The 24690-nt window shown below is 50.3% G+C and overlaps 1 protein-coding gene across 1 annotated transcript; it reads right to left on the bottom strand.

Annotated features, from left to right (window-relative positions):
• Positions 1–2007: 2007 nt before the first annotated feature.
• LOC306964902 (rhophilin-1-like) lies at positions 2008–24483 on the bottom strand (the record flags this gene model as incomplete). The annotated part of the gene is made up of 18 exons (XM_079559069.1): positions 2008–2181; positions 2243–2494; positions 2569–2718; positions 2807–2883; positions 3001–3195; positions 3322–3628; positions 4578–4771; positions 5125–5291; positions 5891–6015; positions 6084–6161; positions 7336–7411; positions 9993–10121; positions 10489–10586; positions 14824–14875; positions 22466–22587; positions 23825–23988; positions 24210–24329; positions 24456–24483. The coding sequence occupies 18 exons, from the start codon at positions 24481–24483 to the stop codon at positions 2008–2010; spliced, it is 2508 nt and encodes an 835-aa protein (XP_079415195.1).
• Positions 24484–24690: the final 207 nt, after the last annotated feature.

Below are 24690 nucleotides of genomic sequence, written 5' to 3'. Positions count from 1 at the left end.
CATCTACGTCTCTTTCATTTGTCCAAAACTGTTTCCACATTTTAGATTTGACTCAAAAACATTATGAAAATATAATGTAAAATGTTACATTCGTCACTGATGCTCCTGAACAAACTCACTCATTTAGATTTACTTTTTACAACAGTCTCAGGTCAAAGGTCAGGTTTAACTTTCATTTAGTCGTTTTTTAGTCTTGAGTTTTTACATTTTCTGCCCCAGTGACTCACTATAGTAGTGTCGCTAGAACGTCCAGTCCCCGAACCCTAAACCCTAAACCCCGAACCCTGAACCCTAAACCCTAAACCCTAAACCCTGAACCCTGAACCCGAACCCCGAACCCGAACCCTGAACCCTGAACCCGAACCCCAACCCGAACCCTGAACCCCGAACCCCGAACCCCAAACCCCGAACCCCGAACCCCGAACCCCGAACCCCGAACCCCGAACCCCAAACCCTAAACCCTGAACCCCGAACCCGAACCCGAACCCTGAACCCCGAACCCCGAACCCCGAACCCCGAACCCCGAACCCCGAACCCCGAACCCCGAACCCGAACCCGAACCCCGAACCCGAACCCCGAACCCCGAACCCTGAACCCTGAACCCGAACCCCAACCCGAACCCTGAACCCCGAACCCCGAACCCCAAACCCCGAACCCCGAACCCCGAACCCCGAACCCCAAACCCTAAACCCTGAACCCCGAACCCGAACCCGAACCCTGAACCCCGAACCCCGAACCCCGAACCCCGAACCCCGAACCCCGAACCCCGAACCCGAACCCGAACCCCGAACCCGAACCCCGAACCCGAACCCGGACCCCGAACCCCGAACCCGAACCCTGAACCCGAACCCCGAACCCGAACCCCGAACCCGAACCCCGAACCCCGAACCCTGAACCCGAACCCCGAACCCGAACCCTGAACCCCGAACCCCGAACCCCGAACCCCGAACCCGAACCCCGAACCCCGAACCCCGAACCCGAACCCTGAACCCTGAACCCGAACCCGAACCCTGAACCCGAACCCCGAACCCCGAACCCCGAACCCGAACCCTGAACCCGAACCCCGAACCCGAACCCCGAACCCGAACCCCGAACCCCGAACCCTGAACCCGAACCCGAACCCCGAACCCGAACCCGAACCCTGAACCCGAACCCTGAACCCGAACCCTGAACCCCGAACCCCGAACCCCGAACCCGGAACCCGGAACCCGAACCCCGAACCCGAACCCCGAACCCGAACCCGGACCCCGGACCCCGAACCCGGACCCCGAACCCGGACCCCGAACCCCGAACCCCTGAACCCGAACCCTGAACCCTGAACCCCGAACCCCGAACCCGAACCCCGATCTTATTTCCCTCAACCAAACAGTGGCTGAAGATGTCGAGCTCAGTGGCTTCGGCGGGTTCACAAACAGGCACATAAAAGCTCCAAAAGCCTCCAGGAGCTACAAGTGTGTGGTGTTTTCTTGCTTTCTGAAGGGAGAGACTGTGCAGGGAGACCCGGCACCTACACCCGCCCCAGGTCAGAATATCCCCCCCCCCCCCGCACGGCAGTTGAAAAAGTGTCATGAAAAGCCGCTAACGTGAGATTGGGGAACACGAGGGTGAAGGTGAAGCGGCTCCCCCTGTGGCGCCCCCTGTGGCTCATGCGTCGGTGCTGCAGTTTGTTTAGTCCATCACTGTGTTCCTCAAAGAAATCAAACAGACTCAAATCCATCTTTTATTGATTTAAATTAAAACCTTTAAATTAAACCAAAGGTTTTTCCCTAAAGTTCAAAGTTCACATTAAAAACTGGAGACGCTTCGATCCGATCCTGGTATTGATATCGGAGCCGATTTATCCCAAATATCCGATACTGAAGCGTGTGCTGTTTTGGCTCTTAGTACAGTAATGTCTCAGTGTTTAACACATTTAAAGAATAATTGACTGAGCACCTGCAGGGTCTGCGTGGAGGAGACCAGTTCTTAGGGTGCTCAGAGCAGGGGGCGTGGTCTGTGAGGGCGTGGTCAGTACAGCAGCCCGGGGTCGGGGGTGAGTGGGCGGGGCTCGGGCGGGGCCTGGCGGGAGCGCTGTTCGTTTTTCCGTCGTCTCCAGTTCAGGATCAGGGCGGAGCGTTTGGACGAGTGGGCGGAGTTTTCCTTCTGGCTCCGACAGTCTGTGGCCGAGCGGCTGCGGGGCATCTGACACAAACACAGGGACAGGGTGAGACGGGTGAGGGGCGGGGTGAGACGGGTGAGTTACCTGCAGAGCGCGGTCTGAGTGCAGCGTGACCACCCGGACCACCGCCTCTTGCTGAGCCGCTCTGTCCTGGCTGTGGACGTGTGGGGGGCAGGTCTCAGGGCAGGTCTCGGGGCAGGTCTCGGGGCAGGCTGGCGCGCTGGTGGCGGCCTCTGGGCTCCGCTGCAGCAGCTCCACCACCTCTCTGTGTTTGGCCCATTTAGTGTCGCGTCCGTTCACGGCGATGATGTAATCGCCCTCACAAAGCCCCGCCTCCTGCGAGACACACAGGTCTGAGCCCCGCCCCTTTGTAAAGCCCCGCCTCTCAGTACCACAGAGACCGCCCTCACCTGAGCGGCTCCTCCCGGCACCACCGCGACCACCAGCACCGGGGCGTCTCCGCGCAGCGTCAGGCCCAGAGACGAGCCTCTGGTCTGGGGCAAAACCACCGTCCGAACAGGCCCCCAGTGGGACCGGGCCGAGAACAGGCACAGGGGCCCCTGGAGACCGGGTTAGAGACCGGGTTAGAGCGGGTTAGGGTTAGGGTTAAACCGGGATAGAGGGGGTTAAACTGGAGGTCAAACTCACCAGCCGCTGGAAAAGGTCTTGGACCTGGATGGAGGAAAAGTCCGGGACGATCGGGTCCAGACTGTGGTCACTGTGAGCTGAGAAAGGACAGACAGGACTGAGCACCTGCAGGGTCTGCTCCCTCTGACTCTTTTATAATAAAAACAATGTAATATGTTTGTAGAACACTTAATATTCATGTTTTGGTGACTGACCCTGCACCGTGGGAGCGTCCGGCGTCTCCTCGAAGTCGTCCTCCTGGTCCAGGTCTGAGTACATGTCCAACGCGAGGCCGTGGGCCGAGGACAGGACGGACTGAAGGACGTCCATCTTCCTCAGGACTTTACACAAACCGTGCAAACGCAGAGACTCCTCCCACAGCATGAGCGCGGAGCGGAGGTGGCGCTTCCCTGGACACAGAGGTCAGAGGTCAGGGGTCAGGGGTCATGGGTCAGAGGTCAGGGTTCAGAGGTCAGAGGTCAGGGGTCAGTCTGAGGTCAAGGTTCAGTCTGGGTTCAGTCCTGGTTCTGACTCACGGAGCTGGCGCCGGCCCTCTGGCGCCCTCAGGAGGCCGGTGATGGTGGAGCAGTGACAGTAGAACTGAAGCAGCGCCTCGTGGTCCTCGTGGTCCTCGTCGCCCTGTGTCAGACGCCCGTCCTGTGTCGGGCGTGTGAGCGCGGGGCTGTTACCGTAGCGACCGAGGGCCCGGGCGGCGTAGAAGTGCGACAGCGCCGTGAAGTGCTGCAGCTTCACCCGAACCATCGACGCCCACGAGAACGGGACGTAGTTCTTCATCAGCGGCTGAGCCATCGACCTGAACACCTGCAAGTATCGCTCTGACACCTGTGAAAACAACAGAGCTGAACACCTGCAAGTACCGCTCTGACACCTGTGAAAACAACAGAGCTGAACACCTGCAAGTATCGCTCTGACACCTGTGAATATAACAGACCTGAACACCTGCAAGTACCGCTCTGACACCTGTGAAAACAACACAACTGGACACCTGCAAGTATCGCTCTGACACCTGTGAAAACAACAGAGCTGAACACCTGCAAGTATCGCTCTGACACCTGTGAAGATAACAGACCTGAGCACCTGCAAGTATCGCTCTGACACCTGTGAAAACAACAGACCTGAACACCTGCAAGTACCGCTCTGACACCTGTGAAGATAACAGACCTGAGCACCTGCAAGTACCGCTCTGACACCTGTGAAAACAACACAACTGGACACCTGCAAGTATCGCTCTGACACCTGTGAAGACAACAGACCTGAACACCTGCAAGTATCGCTCTGACACCTGTGAAAACAACAGAGCTGAACACCTGCAAGTACCGCTCTGACACCTGTGAAAACAACAGAGCTGAACACCTGCAAGTATCGCTCTGACACCTGTGAATATAACAGACCTGAACACCTGCAAGTACCGCTCTGACACCTGTGAAAACAACACAACTGGACACCTGCAAGTATCGCTCTGACACCTGTGAAAACAACAGAGCTGAACACCTGCAAGTATCGCTCTGACACCTGTGAAGATAACAGACCTGAGCACCTGCAAGTATCGCTCTGACACCTGTGAAAACAACAGACCTGAACACCTGCAAGTACCGCTCTGACACCTGTGAAGATAACAGACCTGAGCACCTGCAAGTATCGCTCTGACACCTGTGAAAACAACAGACCTGAACACCTGCAAGTACCGCTCTGACACCTGTGAAAATAACAGACCTGAACACCTGTAAGTATCGCCGTCTCCTGGACTCACCTGTGTGTCTCCTGGACTCACCTGTGTGGTTTCCTGAGCCAGCCGGAGCAGCTGCAGGGTCTCTGTGGTGCGTTCATGGTCCTGTTTCGTGGTGCGTTCGAGAACACACTCCTGGGCCTGCGCCGTCATCAGCAGCTGCAGCGTCCACAGCGACGGCTCCGACATGTCCAGGCTCGGAGCGTTACAGAAGTGCTGCCTCAGGTACAGGAACGCTCCTGTCACCAGGTGAGAGACAGGTGCAGGTCTTAGCTTTCAAATGAGGCACAGGCAAAACAGACTGTACTGAGCAGCTGCAGGGTCTGCTATAAAACAGACTGTACTGATCAGCTGCAGGGTCTGCTATAAAACAGACAGAGCAGCTGCAGGGTCTGCTGTAAAACAGACTGTACTGATCACCTGCAGGGTCTGCTATAAAACAGACTGTACTGAGCACCTGCAGGGTCTGCTATAAAACAGACAGAGCAGCTGCAGGGTCTGCTATAAAACAGACAGAGCAGCTGCAGGGTCTGCTGTAAAACAGACAGAGCAGCTGCAGGGTCTCCTAAGAACCCTTGTCTCCGCGTCGTACCCGCCGCTCTCCTGAAGGCGGCGATGGCGAGCTCGATTCCCTCGGGGTCGGATCGATCTTGTCTGGCTCCGATCTGAGTGAACAAAGCGCCGACGTTGAACAGGACGCTGCCCTTTTCAAACGCCAGCGCCTTCTGACACGAGGGCACGCCGGTCAGGGAGTCGAACCTGCAACACACGAGGTTATTCAGAATCTCTCTGAGCAGATCATTGGAACTAACATAAACCCACACATTTAAACCAGTGGAACAGCGCCCCCAGGAGGCCGTAGTGTGTGTTTACCAGTGGAACAGCGCCCACAGGAGGCAGTAGTGTGTGTTTACCAGTGGAACAGCGCCCCCAGGAGGCTGTAGTGTGTTTATTTAGTGGAACAGCGCCTCCAGGAGGCCGTAGTGTGTTTATTTAGTGGAACAGCGCCTCCAGGAGGCCGTAGTGTGTTTATTTAGTGGAACAGCGCCCCCAGGAGGCCGTAGTGTGTTTATTTAGTGGAACAGCGCCCCCAGGAGGCCGTAGTGTGTTTATTTAGTGGAACAGCGCCTCCAGGAGGCTGTAGTGTGTGTTTACCAGTGGAACAGCGCCCCCAGGAGGCCGTAGTGTGTTTATTTAGTGGAACAGCGCCCCCAGGAGGCTGTAGTGTGTGTTTACCAGTGGAACAGCGCCCTCAGGAGGCTGTAGTGTGTGTTTACCAGTGGAACAGCGCCCCCAGGAGGCCGTAGTGTGTTTATTTAGTGGAACAGCGCCTCCAGGAGGCTGTAGTGTGTGTTTACCAGTGGAACAGCGCCCCCAGGTGGCCGTGGCTGCTGCAGAAGCGCTGGTCCACGTAGTAGAGCTGGTTGTAATACTGCAGCAGTAAATCGAGGCCGGGCTGATCACGGCTCGGCGTTCGAGTCGCCTGCAGAGACAAAGTGTTTATAAAGACATGAAGTTTATCCGCAGTGCGTCGACTGGACCGGGTCACACCTGACGCAGCTGGTTCAGGGCTCGGATCTCGGCCTCGAACTCGTCTCCGTCTTCGCCGTAATGTTCACTGATGACGTCCTGCAACGACAGGAGGCTCTGAGTCGACTGCAGTGAGGCATCGTTATTTACAGGTATTAGGCCCGAGCCGGACGCGGACCCCGGTCAAGGGACTGTTGTTTCGTAAACGACCGCTTTTTTGACCTGCTAAACGTCGCTGAAAACTCACCAAATTTGCCAGAGTCATTCGGGGATAAACATTTATGGAAATGAACGAATTGGCCACGCCCAAAACAAAATGGCTCCACAGCGCCCGCTCAAAGTTGACCCCTATTCAAATGAAAACGAGGTACCCCTCGGTACAGTGAAAGGGGACATCAGGACAAACTAAAAACTCAAATGGAGCACCACGCCCAGACGCACAGGAAGTCGGCCATATTGACTTTCAATTGGCTTTTTAAGTGGCTTGTTAAGTGGCCCACCCATCCTTTGTGAAAATAGTCAGAGTTCTTATTCTGGCAGCATGTTTGCCTCTGTCAGAGTTTCTCCTGAAATTATTTTCCTACTTTCCCGCTTTATTCACAAAAGCCACTGTCTCGTACATATACACTACCCCTCTCCCCAGAAAAACGCTTTAATGTGAACGTTTTTGGATCCAAATTCAGTTTTTTTAACTGTACAATGACAGGAAGTTCAGATTGGCTGTTTCCTGTCTCTCTGTGTGTTCCTCGTAGTGTTCTGCAGGGCTGGAGCACCCGCTCAAATCTTTGGGGGCCCAGAGAACTAACCCTCATTATAAAAACAAAATGACTTGGTTTGTCGCTCATTTCTCTGTAATTCCTGAGGCTGATTCACATGAAACAAAAACTGTCCCAAAGTTCAAAGTCGTCTCTTTCAGCTCATATGAACGACGGTCTCATTATTTCCTCATAAAGGCGTCTGAAAGTGGAGACAACATTCAGAAACATGAGCGTGATGTTGGTCAGTCAGAACAGAAACCGCGATTCAAAGTCTTTCATTCCGAGGAAGCCAGTGTTTATTATTTGTGTCCTGATGCAGTTAAAGTTCATGACATATGTATTGAATGTATGTTTCTCCTATTTATTGTTTTTATGACCAGAGAACAGAATCGCCCTTTGAGATAAATAGAGTTTTGATTTGATCAAATAATGATCAGGGAAACATTTGGACATTTGCTGTATCGGAGTCTGCTCCGACTGAAATGAAGCTCTGTCAGTGTCGTTACGGGTCTGACCTTGATGCAGAGACTGAAGTCGACTTCTTTAGTTTCCTTCAAACCCAGAGGAATCATGGGAACGTTCACCGCCTCACTGCAACGAGAACAGCTGTAAGGTCAGACACGCTGCAGGGTCAAAGGTCAAACACGAACAGCTGCAGGGTCAAAGGTCAGGCACGAACAGCTGCAGGGTCAAAGGTCAGAGACGAACAGCTGCAGGGTCAAAGGTCAAACACGAACAACTGCAGGGTCAAAGATCAAACACGAACAGCTGCAGGGTCAAAGATCAAACACGAACAGCTGCAGGGTCAAAGGTCAGACACGAACAGCTGCAGGGTCAAAGGTCAGAGACGATCAGCTGCAGGGTCAAAGGTCAGACACGAACAGCTGCAGGGTCAAAGATCAAACACGAACAGTTGCAGGGTCAAAGGTCAAACACGAACAGCTGCAGGGTCAAAGGTCAAACACGAACAACTGCAGGGTCAAAGATCAAACACGAACAGCTGCAGGGTCAAAGATCAAACACGAACAGCTGCAGGGTCAAAGATCAAACACGAACAGCTGCAGGGTCAAAGGTCAGACACGAACTGCTGCAGGGTCAAAGGTCAGAGACGATCAGCTGCAGGGTCAAAGATCAAACACGATCAGCTGCAGGGTCAAAGGTCAGAGACGATCAGCTGCAGGGTCAAAGATCAAACACGAACAGCTGCAGGGTCAAAGGTCAGACACGAACAGCTGCAGGGTCAAAGGTCAGAGACGATCAGCTGCAGGGTCAAAGATCAAACACGAACAGCTGCAGGGTCAAAGATCAAACACGAACAGCTGCAGGGTCAAAGATCAAACACGAACAGCTGCAGGGTCAAAGGTCAGAGACGAACAGCTGCAGGGTCAAAGGTCAGAGACGATCAGCTGCAGGGTCAAAGATCAAACACGATCAGCTGCAGGGTCAAAGGTCAGAGACGATCAGCTGCAGGGTCAAAGATCAAACACGAACAGCTGCAGGGTCAAAGGTCAGAGACGAACAGCTGCAGGGTCAAAGGTCAGAGACGATCAGCTGCAGGGTCAAAGATCAAACACGAACAGCTGCAGGGTCAAAGGTCAAACACGAACAGCTGCAGGGTCAAAGATCAAACACGAACAGCTGCAGGGTCAAAGGTCAGAGACGATCAGCTGCAGGGTCAAAGGTCAGACACGAACAGCTGCAGGGTCAAAGATCAAACACGAACAGTTGCAGGGTCAAAGGTCAGGCACGAACAGCTGCAGGGTCAAAGGTCAAACACGAACAGCTGCAGGGTCAAAGATCAAACACGAACAGCTGCAGGGTCAAAGATCAAACACGAACAGCTGCAGGGTCAAAGGTCAGAGACGAACAGCTGCAGGGTCAAAGGTCAGAGACGATCAGCTGCAGGGTCAAAGATCAAACACGAACAGCTGCAGGGTCAAAGGTCAGAGACGAACAGCTGCAGGGTCAAAGGTCAGAGACGATCAGCTGCAGGGTCAAAGGTCAGAGACGATCAGCTGCAGGGTCAAAGTTCAAACACGAACAGCTGCAGGGTCAAAGGTCAGACACGAACAGCTGCAGGGTCAAAGGTCAGAGACGATCAGCTGCAGGGTCAAAGATCAAACACGAACAGCTGCAGGGTCAAAGATCAAACACGAACAGCTGCAGGGTCAAAGATCAAACACGAACAGCTGCAGGGTCAAAGGTCAGAGACGAACAGCTGCAGGGTCAAAGGTCAGAGACGATCAGCTGCAGGGTCAAAGATCAAACACGATCAGCTGCAGGGTCAAAGGTCAGAGACGATCAGCTGCAGGGTCAAAGTTCAAACACGAACAGCTGCAGGGTCAAAGGTCAGAGACGAACAGCTGCAGGGTCAAAGGTCAGAGACGATCAGCTGCAGGGTCAAAGATCAAACACGAACAGCTGCAGGGTCAAAGGTCAGAGACGAACAGCTGCAGGGTCAAAGGTCAGAGACGATCAGCTGCAGGGTCAAAGGTCAGACACGAACAGCTGCAGGGTCAAAGATCAAACACGAACAGTTGCAGGGTCAAAGGTCAGGCACGAACAGCTGCAGGGTCAAAGGTCAAACACGAACAGCTGCAGGGTCAAAGATCAAACACGAACAGCTGCAGGGTCAAAGATCAAACACGAACAGCTGCAGGGTCAAAGGTCAGAGACGAACAGCTGCAGGGTCAAAGGTCAGAGACGAACAGCTGCAGGGTCAAAGGTCAGAGACGAACAGCTGCAGGGTCAAAGGTCAGAGACGAACAGCTGCAGGGTCAAAGGTCAGAGACGATCAGCTGCAGGGTCAAAGATCAAACACGAACAGCTGCAGGGTCAAAGGTCAGAGACGAACAGCTGCAGGGTCAAAGGTCAGAGACGATCAGCTGCAGGGTCAAAGGTCAGAGACGAAGAGCTGCAGGGTCAAAGGTCAGAGACGATCAGCTGCAGGGTCAAAGATCAAACACGAACAGCTGCAGGGTCAAAGGTCAGAGACGAACAGCTGCAGGGTCAAAGGTCAGAGACGAACAGCTGCAGGGTCAAATTAATGTTATCAAGTTTCTGGTTTAACCTTTCACCATCATTATTATTATTATTATTATTATTATTATTATTATTATTATTATTATTATTATTATTATTATTATTATTATTATTATTATAGTGTAGTTACCCCTGGTCCTGGTACGGGTCCATGCAGCTGTTCAGCTCCTCCAGCTCCTCTTTGAGCAGCTGAAGGTTGGAGTTGACGAAGCTCAGCTCCAGAGCCACAGTTTCCTTCACTTTCGGGTTCGACGTCGCCCTGAAACGAGTAAAGGAGGAGCTGCAGTGATGCTGTAGTGACGACTGTAGTACTGTAGTAGTACAATAGCCGAACTGTAGTAGTACTGTAGTAGAAGTAGTATGAGTGTACTGGTATTGTAGCATTGTGAGTGGTGTATCTTTACCTGAGCAGGTTCTCTGTTGACCTGCTGTACTGTAGTTCTGCAGTATTGTGGTGGTGTAGTGGTAGTAGTACTGTAGTAGTATTGTAGTAGTATTGTAGTAGAACTGTAGTAGTAGTACTGTAGTAGTAGTAGTAGTATTGTAGTAGAACTGTAGTAGTATTACTGTAGTAGTAGTAGTAGTACTATTGTAGTAGTATTGCAGTATTATTACAGTATCTTTACCTGAGCAGGTTCTCGGCTCCGCTCCGAAGCCTCAGTTCTTTGTTGATCTGAGAGTTGAGTTGGACTCGGAGACTCTGGAGTTTACAGCGCTCACTTTCCTAAAGAGGGAAGAGTTTAACTCAGAGCGCCTCCTGTCTGTGTCTACAGTTACTGCGCTCACTTTAAACAGTTTAACTCAGAGCGCCCCCTGTCTGTGTCTGCAGTTACTGCACTCACTTTAAACAGTTTAACTCAGAGCGCCCCCTGTCTGTGTCTACAGTTACTGCACTCACTTTAAACAGTTTAACTCAGAGCGCCTCCTGTCTGTGTCTACAGTTACTGCGCTCACTTTAAACAGTTTAACTCAGAGCGCCCCCTGTCTGTGTCTGCAGTTACTGCACTCACTTTAAACAGTTTAACTCAGAGCGCCCCCTGTCTGTGTCTGCAGTTACTGCACTCACTTTAAACAGTTTAACTCAGAGCGCCCCCTGTCTGTGTCTGCAGTTACTGCGCTCACTTTAAACAGTTTAACTCAGAGCGCCCCCTGTCTGTGTCTGCAGTTACTGCGCTCACTTTAAACAGTTTAACTCAGAGCGCCTCCTGTCTGTGTCTGCAGTTACTGCGCTCACTTTAAACAGTTTAACTCAGAGCGCCTCCTGTCTGTGTCTGCAGTTACTGCGCTCACTTTAAACAGTTTAACTCAGAGCGCCCCCTGTCTGTGTCTGCAGTTACTGCGCTCACTTTAAACAGTTTAACTCAGAGCGCCCCCTGTCTGTGTCTGCAGTTACTGCACTCACTTTAAACAGTTTAACTCAGAGCGCCCCCTGTCTGTGTCTGCAGTTACTGCACTCACTTTAAACAGTTTAACTCAGAGCGCCTCCTGTCTGTGTCTACAGTTACTGCACTCACTTTAAACAGTTTAACCCAGAGCGCCCCCTGTCTGTGTCTGCAGTTACTGCACTCACTTTAAACAGTTTAACTCAGAGCGCCCCCTGTCTGTGTCTGCAGTTACTGCACTCACTTTAAACAGTTTAACTCAGAGCGCCTCCTGTCTGTGTCTGCAGTTACTGCACTCACTTTAAACAGTTTAACTCAGAGCGCCTCCTGTCTGTGTCTACAGTTACTGCACTCACTTTAAACAGTTTAACTCAGAGCGCCCCCTGTCTGTGTCTACAGTTACTGCACTCACTTTAAACAGTTTAACCCAGAGCGCCCCCTGTCTGTGTCTACAGTTACTGCGCTCACTTTAAACAGTTTAACTCAGAGCGCCTCCTGTCTGTGTCTGCAGTTACTGCACTCACTTTAAACAGTTTAACTCAGAGCGCCTCCTGTCTGTGTCTGCAGTTACTGCACTCACTTTAAACAGTTTAACTCAGAGCGCCCCCTGTCTGTGTCTACAGTTACTGCGCTCACTTTAAACAGTTTAACTCAGAGCGCCTCCTGTCTGTGTCTGCAGTTACTGCACTCACTTTAAACAGTTTAACTCAGAGCGCCTCCTGTCTGTGTCTGCAGTTACTGCACTCACTTTAAACAGTTTAACCCAGAGCGCCCCCTGTCTGTGTCTACAGTTACTGCACTCACTTTAAACAGTTTAACTCAGAGCGCCTCCTGTCTGTGTCTGCAGTTACTGCACTCACTTTAAACAGTTTAACTCAGAGCGCCCCCTGTCTGTGTCTACAGTTACTGCACTCACTTTAAACAGTTTAACTCAGAGCGCCCCCTGTCTGTGTCTGCAGTTACTGCACTCACTTTAAACAGTTTAACCCAGAGCGCCTCCTGTCTGTGTCTGCAGTTACTGCACTCACTTTAAACAGTTTAACTCAGAGCGCCCCCTGTCTGTGTCTACAGTTACTGCACTCACTTTAAACAGTTTAACCCAGAGCGCCTCCTGTCTTTGTCTGCAGTTACTGCACTCACTTTAAACAGTTTAACCCAGAGCGCCTCCTGTCTGTGTCTGCAGTTACTGCACTCACTTTAAACAGTTTAACCCAGAGCGCCCCCTGTCTGTGTCTACAGTTACTGCACTCACTTTAAACAGTTTAACTCAGAGCGCCCCCTGTCTGTGTCTACAGTTACTGCACTCACTTTAAACAGTTTAACTCAGAGCGCCTCCTGTCTGTGTCTGCAGTTACTGCACTCACTTTAAACAGTTTAACTCAGAGCGCCCCCTGTCTGTGTCTGCAGTTACTGCACTCACTTTAAACAGTTTAACCCAGAGCGCCCCCTGTCTGTGTCTGCAGTTACTGCACTCACTTTAAACAGTTTAACTCAGAGCGCCTCCTGTCTGTGTCTGCAGTTACTGCACTCACTTTAAACAGTTTAACCCAGAGCGCCCCCTGTCTGTGTCTACAGTTACTGCACTCACTTTAAACAGTTTAACTCAGAGCGCCCCCTGTCTGTGTCTGCAGTTACTGCACTCACTTTAAACAGTTTAACTCAGAGCGCCCCCTGTCTGTGTCTACAGTTACTGCGCTCACTTTAAACAGTTTAACTCAGAGCGCCCCCTGTCTGTGTCTACAGTTACTGCACTCACTTTAAACAGTTTAACTCAGAGCGCCCCCTGTCTGTGTCTACAGTTACTGCGCTCACTTTAAACAGTTTAACTCAGAGCGCCTCCTGTCTGTGTCTGCAGTTACTGCGCTCACTTTAAACAGTTTAACCCAGAGCGCCTCCTGTCTGTGTCTGCAGTTACTGCACTCACTTTAAACAGTTTAACCCAGAGCGCCTCCTGTCTGTGTCTGCAGTTACTGCACTCACTTTAAACAGTTTAACCCAGAGCGCCTCCTGTCTGTGTCTGCAGTTACTGCACTCACTTTAAACAGTTTAACTCAGAGCGCCTCCTGTCTGTGTCTGCAGTTACTGCGCTCACTTTAAACAGTTTAACTCAGAGCGCCCCCTGTCTGTGTCTACAGTTACTGCACTCACTTTAAACAGTCTAACTCAGAGCGCCTCCTGTCTGTGTCTGCAGTTACTGCACTCACTTTAAACAGTTTAACTCAGAGCGCCCCCTGTCTGTGTCTGCAGTTACTGCACTCACTTTAAACAGTTTAACTCAGAGCGCCTCCTGTCTGTGTCTACAGTTACTGCGCTCATTTTAAACAGTTTAACTCAGAGCGCCCCCTGTCTGTGTCTGCAGTTACTGCACTCACTTTAAACAGTTTAACCCAGAGCGCCCCCTGTCTGTGTCAGCAGTTACTGCACTCACTTTAAACAGTTTAACTCAGAGCGCCCCCTGTCTGTGTCTGCAGTTACTGCACTCACTTTAAACAGTTTAACCCAGAGCGCCCCCTGTCTGTGTCTGCAGTTACTGCGCTCACTTTAAACAGTTTAACTCAGAGCGCCCCCTGTCTGTGTCTACAGTTACTGCACTCACTTTAAACAGTTTAACCCGGAGCGCCTCCTGTCTGTGTCTGCAGTTACTGCACTCACTTTAAACAGTTTAACCCAGAGCGCCCCCTGTCTGTGTCTGCAGTTACTGCGCTCACTTTAAACAGTTTAACCCAGAGCGCCCCCTGTCTGTGTCTGCAGTTACTGCGCTCACTTTAAACAGTTTAACTCAGAGCGCCCCCTGTCTGTGTCTGCAGTTACTGCGCTCACTTTAAACAGTTTAACTCAGAGCGCCCCCTGTCTGTGTCTGCAGTTACTGCGCTCACTTTAAACAGTTTAACTCAGAGCGCCTCCTGTCTGTGTCTGCAGTTACTGCACTCACTTTAAACAGTTTAACTCAGAGCGCCCCCTGTCTGTGTCTGCAGTTACTGCACTCACTTTAAACAGTTTAACCCAGAGCGCCCCCTGTCTGTGTCTGCAGTTACTGCACTCACTTTAAACAGTTTAACTCAGAGCGCCCCCTGTCTGTGTCTGCAGTTACTGCACTCACTTTAAACAGTTTAACCCAGAGCGCCCCCTGTCTGTGTCTGCAGTTACTGCACTCACTTTAAACAGTTTAACTCAGAGCGCCTCCTGTCTGTGTCTGCAGTTACTGCACTCACTTTAAACAGTTTAACCCAGAGCGCCTCCTGTCTGTGTCTACAGTTACTGCACTCACTTTAAACAGTTTAACTCAGAGCGCCCCCTGTCTGTGTCTACAGTTACTGCACTCACTTTAAACAGTTTAACTCAGAGCGCCCCCTGTCTGTGTCTGCAGTTACTGCGCTCACTTTAAACAGTTTAACTCAGAGCGCCCCCTGTCTGTGTCTGCAGTTACTGCACTCACTTTAAACAGTTTAACTCAGAGCGCCTCCTGTCTGTGTCTGCAGTTACTGCACTCACTTTAAACAGTTTAACTCAGAGCGCCCCCTGTCTGTGTCAAAGGCTTTTAAACATGAGGTCATGTGACCGTGGGGACCACAGTGGTACCTTTCTGCCCGAGTCCGTCTGACGTCCATCGTCATCGTCTTTCGTCTCGTCTCTACAAAAAAAAGTTTATATTTACTCACTTTATTAAGCCCCGCCCACTTTAGTTTCGCTCTCTCTGTGATCAGAGTGAAGTAAGTAAAAATAGAATAAACTGAATCTGCTCAAAGGAAGGAGCTCATTTTCCCACTTTCTGCTGTAACTGGTTTCAACATAAAAGTTTATTCATTTCATTCAGTTTATTCAGTTTGATCCTGCTCTCCTGCTCCTCACAGATTATCACCGACAGATGGTTTTAATCCTGAGCGGCTTTTCCCGTCTCAGTTTCAGCTGCAGATACAAACTAACCTCCCCAGGGATAGAAATGCCTCAGAGAAACACAGAGAATATATATATATATATATATATATATATATATATATATATATATATATATATATATTATTAGGAGGTAATAACAGATAATAATAACTCGCCTCAGAGCAGCTTCTTCTTCCATCTTTAAAAGTCCCGTAAAGTCCAGAACATCCCAGACTCACTGCTCCATCCGCTCCATCAGCTCCGGGGCTTCTCAGGCGGTGGACATGCGGACATGCGGGGACAGTCGGGGGAGAGGCGGGGGAGAGGCGGGGGAGAGGCAGGGGCCGGCCGGGTGCGCGCGGGGCTTTGGACGCGGTTTAAAGTTGTTTTAAAGATGTTTTGAAGATGTTTTAAAAAGTGTTGACGATGTTTTGATCCGACGGAGACGCGGAGGCGATGACGTCACTGGATTTACACGCGGGGGCGGGGCGCGGCGGACAGCCAATCACAGGGCGGGAGAAACAGGAAACACCCTGGAGGACCGTCCTGCGGTGACACGGCGGCCATCTTGGGACGGTCTTCAGTCCAAACCTAACCTCTTACCCCCCACCTGAACTGAGGCTTCTCCAGTTTGGCTTTACCCAAATCGTAAAGCAAAAAGAAGCATCAAAAAGCGACGAAACGAGGATGAAAAAGCGACAACAAAAACATGCCTGAAGAGCAACAAAAATGTTACGATCTGTCTTGTAGGTCTTAGCTTTCAAATGAGGCGTCACTTGTTGACAGACAGACGCCTCTCTTCAAATGAGCCTGCTCCCTATTGTATATGTTTGATGTTGCAGACTTTTGCTTATCCTTTTACATCCATCAAACAAAATGCGAATCTTTTCAAAATGCGCTAAAGCAAAGCGTATAACAGATGCGAATTTTACGTGTTTCCATCAAGCTGTTCTAGCGAATAACAGCACTGTTGTAACTATGGCAAACCAGAGCCAAAGATGGAGACCGGGCCACAATCTCATCCTCTGTCCACACAAACCTGTCCTTCTTATGCTGGGTTTACACATAACGGCGACAAGTCACGAATGCCACGAATCCACATTCGTGGCCGAGGATCACGAATGTGGCTGATTTGGGGGTAGAGGTTTCACGCGCCGCCACGAACTGTTGCGACCTGTTACTGCGTGTTACGATTAATGGCACGAAATATTACGCACGGTCACGAATATGCGTCCCGCACTGCTGCGCGCTGCTGCGAGCTGCTGCGAGCTGTTGGGAATTGTCGGGTTCTGTCAAAAATCTGTCAAGAATTGGGCGAATGTGGACAAGATCTCCTGCCGCGCACACCGGGCTGGAGGCGGAGCAGAGACGTCTTGCTCCGCCGTGCTCCCCTGACTCGTTGGGCTCAATAGCTCCACGACTTGAGCTGACTTTCCTCCACAGAATAAGCATAAAAACACTACACTCACTGTGCACTCGATCTTCTGGGGATCCGTCGGAGAACTTGCTGCTCTTAAACCTCTTTATCCATGATTCTCACTCGTCTGGTCAGTCTCAGCTCCAGCTGGAAAAACTTTATAATCCACAAACACAGGCCTGTCTTCACCTGCCCCGCGCCCAACGCCGCCTGGTTTACGTGTCTAAGGTTGTAAATAAGCCTTAACTTATCCATGGTGTAGCTGCTGGAACCACGCGCTGTTGTTTTGGTGCGAGGCAGCGTGGGAGATGCATTCAGGGACAGTGGGAAAGGCGCACTTCTTACTGTCCCTTTTTTCCCCACAAACGCAGGAAAATCGTGACAAATATACAACAGTGGGGTTCTCCAGCGGGGGGGCAATGGGGGGGCAGGGACTGGCTCCCAAACATCAGGAGGAACGACCGCAGGAGGAGGAAAAGCACCGGAGGAGCGGCGGCGGCAGGTGCTGTCCTGGGCCTGGAGCGCGGACTGGCCGAGTGTGTGTGACTTTCCTTTTGCTGCTGCAGGTCCAAAAAAGTACTTTTCGGCGTAGCGTGTGTTTCCATCAATTTTGAGCGTGAAAACAGTGATTCTGCTCTACGAATGCTGTATGAATGCTGTACGAATGCTGTACGAATGCTCTCACGCTGAATTACGAAGCGCCACTCCTCATCACGAAAGGACACGCTCCGCTGCGAACTCCACGAACAGAGGGTGAATCGTGTCATGTCACGAACTGATGCGTTTTGTTAAGAATCCCATTAAGGCGCATTAAACCCAGCATAAGCAGCCATGTTACCATGGAAACGACGCTAGCACCAGCGTCTGTTTATTCGCTTCATGACATTTATTCGACAAACTGCGTTTCCATCTCGCAAAATACGCATCAACAGTTATGCGCACAAATCAAAAACCACCTCAAGCGAGCGGATAAACTTTTTATGCGAATTAAGAGTTTAAATGCGAAATTTGGTGTTTCCATCACTCGTAAATTATGCTTAACTTCGAAATGCGCATTTTAGTCCAGTGATGGAAACGCAGACAGTTTATGTTTTGGAATCTGCTGATGTTTGTCTTTAAAGCATCTCCCTCTGAAGGACTAAACAGGAATATACAGCGCCCCCTGCTGTCACACAGAAACCTGATCCTGTTCTCAGCTCTGTGACCTCCTCCAGGACACTTTGAAACCACAGACGCTCCGGCCCTTCATGAGTCCTGGAGAAGCTCTGTCACCTCCTCCAGGACACTTTGAAACCACAGATGTTCAGGCCCTTCACGAGTCCTGGAGAAGCTCTGTCACCTCCTCCAGGACACTTTGAAACCACAGACGCTCCGGCCCTTCAGGAGTCCTGGAGAAGCTCTGTCACCTCCTCCAGGACACTTTGAAACCACAGACGTTCAGGTCCTTCACGAGTCCTGGAGAAGCTCTGTGACCTCCTCCAGGACACTTTGAAACCACAGATGTTCAGGCCCTTCACGAGTCCTGGAGAAGCTCTGTCACCTCCTCCAGGACACTTTGAAACCACAGACGCTCCGGCCCTTCAGGAGTCCTGGAGAAGCTCTGTCACCTCCTCCAGGACACTTTGAAACCACAGACGCTCCGGCCCTTCAGGAGTCCTGGAGAAGCTCTGTGACCTCCTCCAGGACACTTTGAAACCACAGACGCTCCGGCCCTTCATGAGTCCTGGAGAAGCTCTGTGACCTCCTCCAGGACACTTTGAAACCACAGGTGCTCAGGCCCTTCATGAGTCCTGGAGAAGCTCTGTGACCTCCTCCAGGACACTTTGAAACCACAGACGCTCCGGCCCTTCAGGAGTCCTGGAGAAGCTCTGTCACCTCCTCCAGGACACTTTGAAACCACAGACGCTCCGGCCCTTCATGAGTCCTGGAGAAGCTCTGTCACCTCCTCCAGGACACTTTGAAACCACAGACGCTCCGGCCCTTCATGAGTCCTGGAGAAGCTCTGTCACCTCCTCCAGGACACTTTGAAACCACAGACGCTCCGGCCCTTCATGAGTCCTGGAGAAGCTCTGTCACCTCCTCCAGGACACTTTGAAACCACAGACGCTCCGGCCCTTCACGAGTCCTGGAGAAGCTCTGTGACCTCCTCCAGGACACTTTGAAACCACAGGTGCTCAGGTCCTTCACGAGTCCTGGAGAAGCTCTGTGACCTCCTCCAGGACACTTTGAAACCACAGGTGCTCAGGTCCTTCACAAGTCCTGGAGACCTGGGGCTCCTGAGCTGCTCCACTGACAGGTTCATCTGCCTTGAACTGTCCGAGTCTGACATGAGTTCAGAACAGTTTAACCTGAGTCCTGTGTTGTTTTGACTGAAAGTTTCCGCTCTAACATCTTTAACTTCAACATCAGCAGTGATTTAAGTTCTTTCTTTCTCCTGTGAAGCTCCTGCAGCAGCTCCTGTGAGGCCTGAGGGTTTCACAGAGGCATGATGGACTTTATCAATAGTTCTTAGAGCGGCCAGTAGGTGGCGCCACAGTGTAACCTCCTGTTCTTAACCTCACAGTGAAGCCCTGGCCTGAACCAAGCACATTTTCTCCAGTTCTGCTTTACCCAAATCTAAAAGCTCCTCGACTGGAGGGCAGCAGAGTAATGTCTCATTTGAAAGCTAAGACCTACTTTTTTGTCACATTTTTTAAACGTTTTTTTCACTCTTTTGTTTTGCGTTTTCGTCCTTGTTTTCAGATTGGGGTAAAGCCGAACCAGGTGAGGGTTGACAGGTTTAGTGTTAGGGTTAATTATCATCACATCTTTTATTTCCTGGAGAAACTGTGAGAGACGTTTTTCTAATGAGGAGTAAAAGAGTTCAGATAAAGTTGTTTGTTTGTCGGACTCACATTTTACATCCAGGAGATTCTTAGACAATAAAGAAAATAAACAAGTTACACTGGAGGCGGGGCCTAAGGACGTCATGACGTCCTCAGGCCCCGCCTCCAGTGTCTGTGCACAGACACTGGACACTTTCTCTACCATTAGAGGGAGCTGTTGGGTGTAGTGTCGTCAGCATAAAGAAGACAATCGTTTACAGTCCCAGGCCTGCTTGATGACTGGATTTCACCAGGAATCAGATGTGAAAGATCATTCATGAACAAACAGAGTGGGAGCCAGAGCGCTTCCCTGAGGCACGCCTGAGTGGACAGAACGTGTTTCTGACAGAATATTGTTGATTTTGACAGCCGTCTGTCTGTCCGTGAGGTCATTTACAATCTAACGAAAGAGATTTCCATGGATTCCATATGATGGAAGTTTTTGAATTATTGCAGGACGCGACATAGTTTACTCTTGGCTGTTACTTGGATGGAAGACCAGCTGTCTGTTTGTCCTGCCATTGTGCTATTTGTTTAATTGCATAATAAAAACAATGAAGAAAAAAAACATTAAAAGAACTTTAAAATCGATCCTGAAACACACGGGGCCAATGCAGCGATTCTCAAACAGGTGTAATGTGGTCCCGCCTCCTGGTCTTCGTCAGGTGTAATGTGGTCCCGCCTCCTGGTCTTGGTCAGGAGCTGCTGTAAACCTGAGATCCTCTTTTTGGGAAGACCAGAGAGCAGGGCATTACAGTAGTGGATACGACTGGTGATAAAAGCATGCATGAGCGTCTCCGTGTTGGCCCGAGAGAGAATGGGGCAACTCTGGCTATGTTCTTTACATGGTACAAACCTATCTTTTTTGATTTTCTTAATGTGTGGAATAAACGCCAGCTCAGAGTCAAAAATCTGCCATCCATAGTTTGATTCTAAAATGCAGTTAAAAAGTGCATCTATGGCCTGGTGTCATCAGGAGACATGGAGATGTATAACTGGATCATCAGCATAACTGTGAACGTGACCCCGTGTCTCCTGATGACATCACCAAGAGGGAGCATATACAGGTTAAAAAGCACTGGGCCTGAGAGCCACCCCTGGGGCACACCACATGTAATTCCATGCACCTCAGAGGAGCAGGATCCACACTCACCATGAAAGTCCTGTCTGTGAGGGAGGAAGTAAACCATTTGTGTGCAGCACCAGAGAGGCCCATGTGTTTTAAACGAGTTAAAAGAATAGTGTGGTCGACTGTATCAAAGGCTCAGATCCAGAAGAACCAACACTGTGACCTTCTGTGAGTCATCATTTAATCTAAAGTCATTTAAAGTCTCTAAGAGGGCGGTCTCGGTGCTGTGGTTTACCCTAAAGCCGGACTGGAATTTCTCAAGGACATTTTGTGCAGTAATAAAATCACTAAGTTGGATAAAGACAAGTTTTTCTAAGATTGTGCTTAAAAATGGTAAGTTGGAAACTGGTCTGAAATTGTTAAAATCTTTACAGTCCAGATTGCTCTTCTTCAACAGGGGCCTCACCACCGCCCCTTTAAAGGCAGCAGGGAAGACCCCCGTCTGAAGAGAGCAATTCATCATGTTTAGAAGCTCGTCTCTAAAAGATCCATAAAATGTTTTAAAAAACGGCGTTGGGGCCGGGTCTAAAAGACATGTGGTGGGCCTCACTGAGGAGAAAACTTTATCAAACATCTCAGCTTTAACCAGGACAAAACTGTCCAGTGTTTCCTCTGGAACAAATAGACCATCAGATGTATTTAGAACTGTGTTACTTTGAGTAGATAAAATATTACATCTGATAGTGTCTCTTTCCTCTGAAGTGTCTGCAAACTCCTCACAGAGGCGTCTGTGAGGTTAAAGTTTTGTTTAAATTAGGCTTTAAAACATTTTCTATCGTTGAGAATCAGACTTTTGGGTTATTTTTATGATCGGTGATTATTGTGGAAAATAATTTGTTTCTTGCATTTCTTATTGCTGTATTGTAGGTCTTTTGTTGGGCACGGAATATTTGATCATTTATGGTTATTTTGCTTTTCCTCCGTCTCCTCTCGGCCTTCCTGCAGTTTCTCTTCAGTTGTTTTAGCTCCTCGTTTCTCCAGGGGGAGGGGTTTAGGATTAACCTGTTTAAGTTTGAACGGTGCAGCTGTATCGAGGGCAGTGAGTCGTTTACTGTTAAAGTCAACAATAAAATCACAGCTCGCAGTAAAGTCACTGGAGGAGTTTGTTGTAAAGCATCAGTTTATTTCAGAGCCACTTCAGGGGTGACATTACGTTTCCTCACAAATCAAATCAGTGACATTAAAAAACACGCAGTAACGGACAGAGACTGAGGACACAGTCGTGGACAGGCCATACGTGAGGACCAGGACATACGTGAGGACCAGGCCACGTATGACGCGTGTCACCTGACAGGCTTCACCTGACACACGTCACCTGACACACCTGTAGTGATGAACAGAAGAATGGCTCCCATGATTCAAGGTTAATTAAAGTATTTCTTTGTCTGAACCTCTCCTCAGGTAATGACACATTTCTGTCTCTTCAGGACAAAGGCTCCACCTGAGTACCTGAAAGACCTGGCGCCTGAAAGGCCAGGGGCGTGAAAGGACCTGGGGTGTGGCCCTGTGTTATTCATGAGACACACCTGTTCTTTACTGTCCTGTCTTTATTTATGACGCTATAAACATTTCATCAAACACTGGTTCTCACGGGTTTGACTTTGCTACGTTTAAAGCAACAATAAGAGTTCATTTGCAAAAGCAGATGAACTTATTTTGCTTAGAGCGAGACCTTCAGGTGTTCCTGTGTTCAGTGTTACTCTGTTCAGGCTGTTCAGGTTTAGTAAAACACAAAGCGAGTTTCCTCAGATGTGACTTTTATTGAACTGTTTAAATACACGGATCAGAAATGAATCAATGCGTTGGTTTAAAGGTGGTTCGCCTCAGCCTCGGCTCTGGCGTCACTGGCGAAACTGGACCAACACTAAATAAAATACTTATATATCTTTAAATATTAGTTTAAATAGTAAGTGTATAAACATCATTATTACAAACACAGGGGAGGGGGAGAGTGCAGCCGGGCCCGAGCCTCTGGAGGCTTTATAACAGCAGCTTGAGGAGGAGGAGGAGAGGAAGGAGAGAGTGCAGCAGGGCCCGAGGCAGCAGAGACACAGCTCCTGAAAACATAGACAAACAGACATTAGAGTCGGACACTTGTGTTCTTCGAAGTCCAAACGCTGTGACCTGCCTGTGTCTAATCCTACATCAGCCCGAGCACCTGAACACAGGGCGGGTGGTTACGGCTATGCTAGGTTAGCCAGGTTAGCCTGCAATAAACCACAACGTCAGGGCCCAGCTCCGTCTGTGATCGGAGTTTAACAGTTTCTCTAAGGACATGGTGCTCTGATTGACTTTATTAGAAGATCTTTATTTATACTTTGACAGTATCACAAAGAGCTTTACATGACACGACTGTACGTTCACTCCATACTCGGTCCCTCTGACACCCCCACACCTTCACTCACACACAGCATTCATCAACAGGTCCTATAGGTGACGGGTCAGAAGCTCCTCATGAGAGACCACCAGGCCTGAGAACCATGAGGCCGACCACCACCTGCAGGAGGCGCCATAGGGGCTGGTGCAGCTCCAACAGCCCCACGACCCGGGAAAGAAACACTGATGTGTGTCTTTGTTTAAGTCCCAGAGCTCTGGTTCACAACACATGAGGCTATTCCTCCACATCTGTTCACATCTGCAGATCTACACGCCCCTAAAACGGCATCCACCACAACCATCCCTGTGTGAACGTGCAGTAAGAGTGTCACGTACCTGCAGTAGTAGCAGAAGTAGTAGTAGTAGTAGTACCACCAGCAGCAGTAGTAGTAGTAGCAGTAGCACCACCGGTAGTAGTAGTAGAAGTAGTAGCTGTGGTTGTTGGAGCTGAAAAACATGGAGGAATGATTGGAGGTGTGTGGTGAGTGTGGAGGTTCCAAGCTTCGAATCAGAAGATGATTTACATTGACGTTAAGTATCCTGCTGTGACTCACCTGCAGTAGTAGTAGTAGTAGTAGTAGGGGGTGCTGTAGTAGTAGTAGTAGTGGGGGGTGCTGTAGTAGTAGTAGTAGTAGTGGGGGGTGCTGTAGTAGTAGTAGTAGGGGGTGCTGTAGTAGTAGTAGTAGTAGTAGTGGGGGGTGCTGTAGTAGTAGTAGTAGTAGTGGGGGGTGCTGTAGTAGTAGTAGTAGTAGTGGGGGGTGCTGTAGTAGTAGTAGTAGTAGTGGGGGGTGCTGTAGTAGTAGTAGTAGTAGTGGGGGGTGCTGTAGTAGTAGTAGTAGTAGTAGTAGGGGCTGCTGTAGTAGTAGTAGTAGTAGGGGCTGCTGTAGTAGTAGTAGTCGTGGGGGCTGCAGTAGTAACCGGTGGTAAGTTGCAGTTGTTGCCCGTGCAGCAGGTGGGAGTGCCTTGGATACTTCCGATGTTGGCCACCAGGGGGGAAGTGGCGAGCGAGGAAGCGGCGGCGCAGAAATTATCGGAAGCACAACCGTGACCTGGCACCGCGGAGGTGCCGCCCGTCGGGATCACTGCACGGACAGAGACGACATGATCACACACTCAGTACTTTATCAATCAGCTGCTCAGACCCTGCAGCTGCTCAGACCCTGCAGCTGCTCAGACCCTGCAGCTGCTCAGACCCTGCAGCTGATCAGACCCTGCAGCTGCTCAGACCCTGCAGCTGCTCAGACCCTGCAGCTGCTCAGACCCTGCAGCTGCTCAGACCCTGCAGCTGCTCAGTGGGACCTACCTAAGGAGGTGAAGCACTTTGCCTCCAGGGAGTTGCAGCTGAAGCCGACGCTGCAGGTCCCGGTCAGAGGGTTACAGGTGTAGCACTGGAGGGCGCTGGAGGCCGGGGGGTTCGTGGGCTCTGACGGAGACACAGGAGTCAAACACGAGTCAGACACAAACGGACAGGGTTCAGGGTCCGGGTTAAGGATCTGGGTTCACTTGTCACTTGATCAGGGTGTTAGGGTGAGGCTTATGGGTGAGGAACCCAAGGCAAAAACATAAACCTTACACATGTTTTATAAACTAGATTTGGATCTGTGTTGTTGCAAACTACGACCCTATACCGGCAGACAACAGGGCGAGGGTCTGGGCTCAGAGCGTGACCCTTAAGGGTTATGGGTCTGGAAAAGGTTTAGGGTTTAGGGTCTGGATCAGGTTTAGGGTTAAGGGTCTTTTGTAGGTTTAGGGTTAAGTGTCAGGATCAGGTTCAGGGTTAAGTG

This window comes from Gobius niger (assembly GCF_951799975.1).
Source record: "Gobius niger genome assembly, chromosome: 6".
NCBI classification, from domain to species: domain Eukaryota; kingdom Metazoa; phylum Chordata; class Actinopteri; order Gobiiformes; family Gobiidae; genus Gobius; species Gobius niger.
This window is presented reverse-complemented; position numbering and strand designations above follow the sequence as displayed.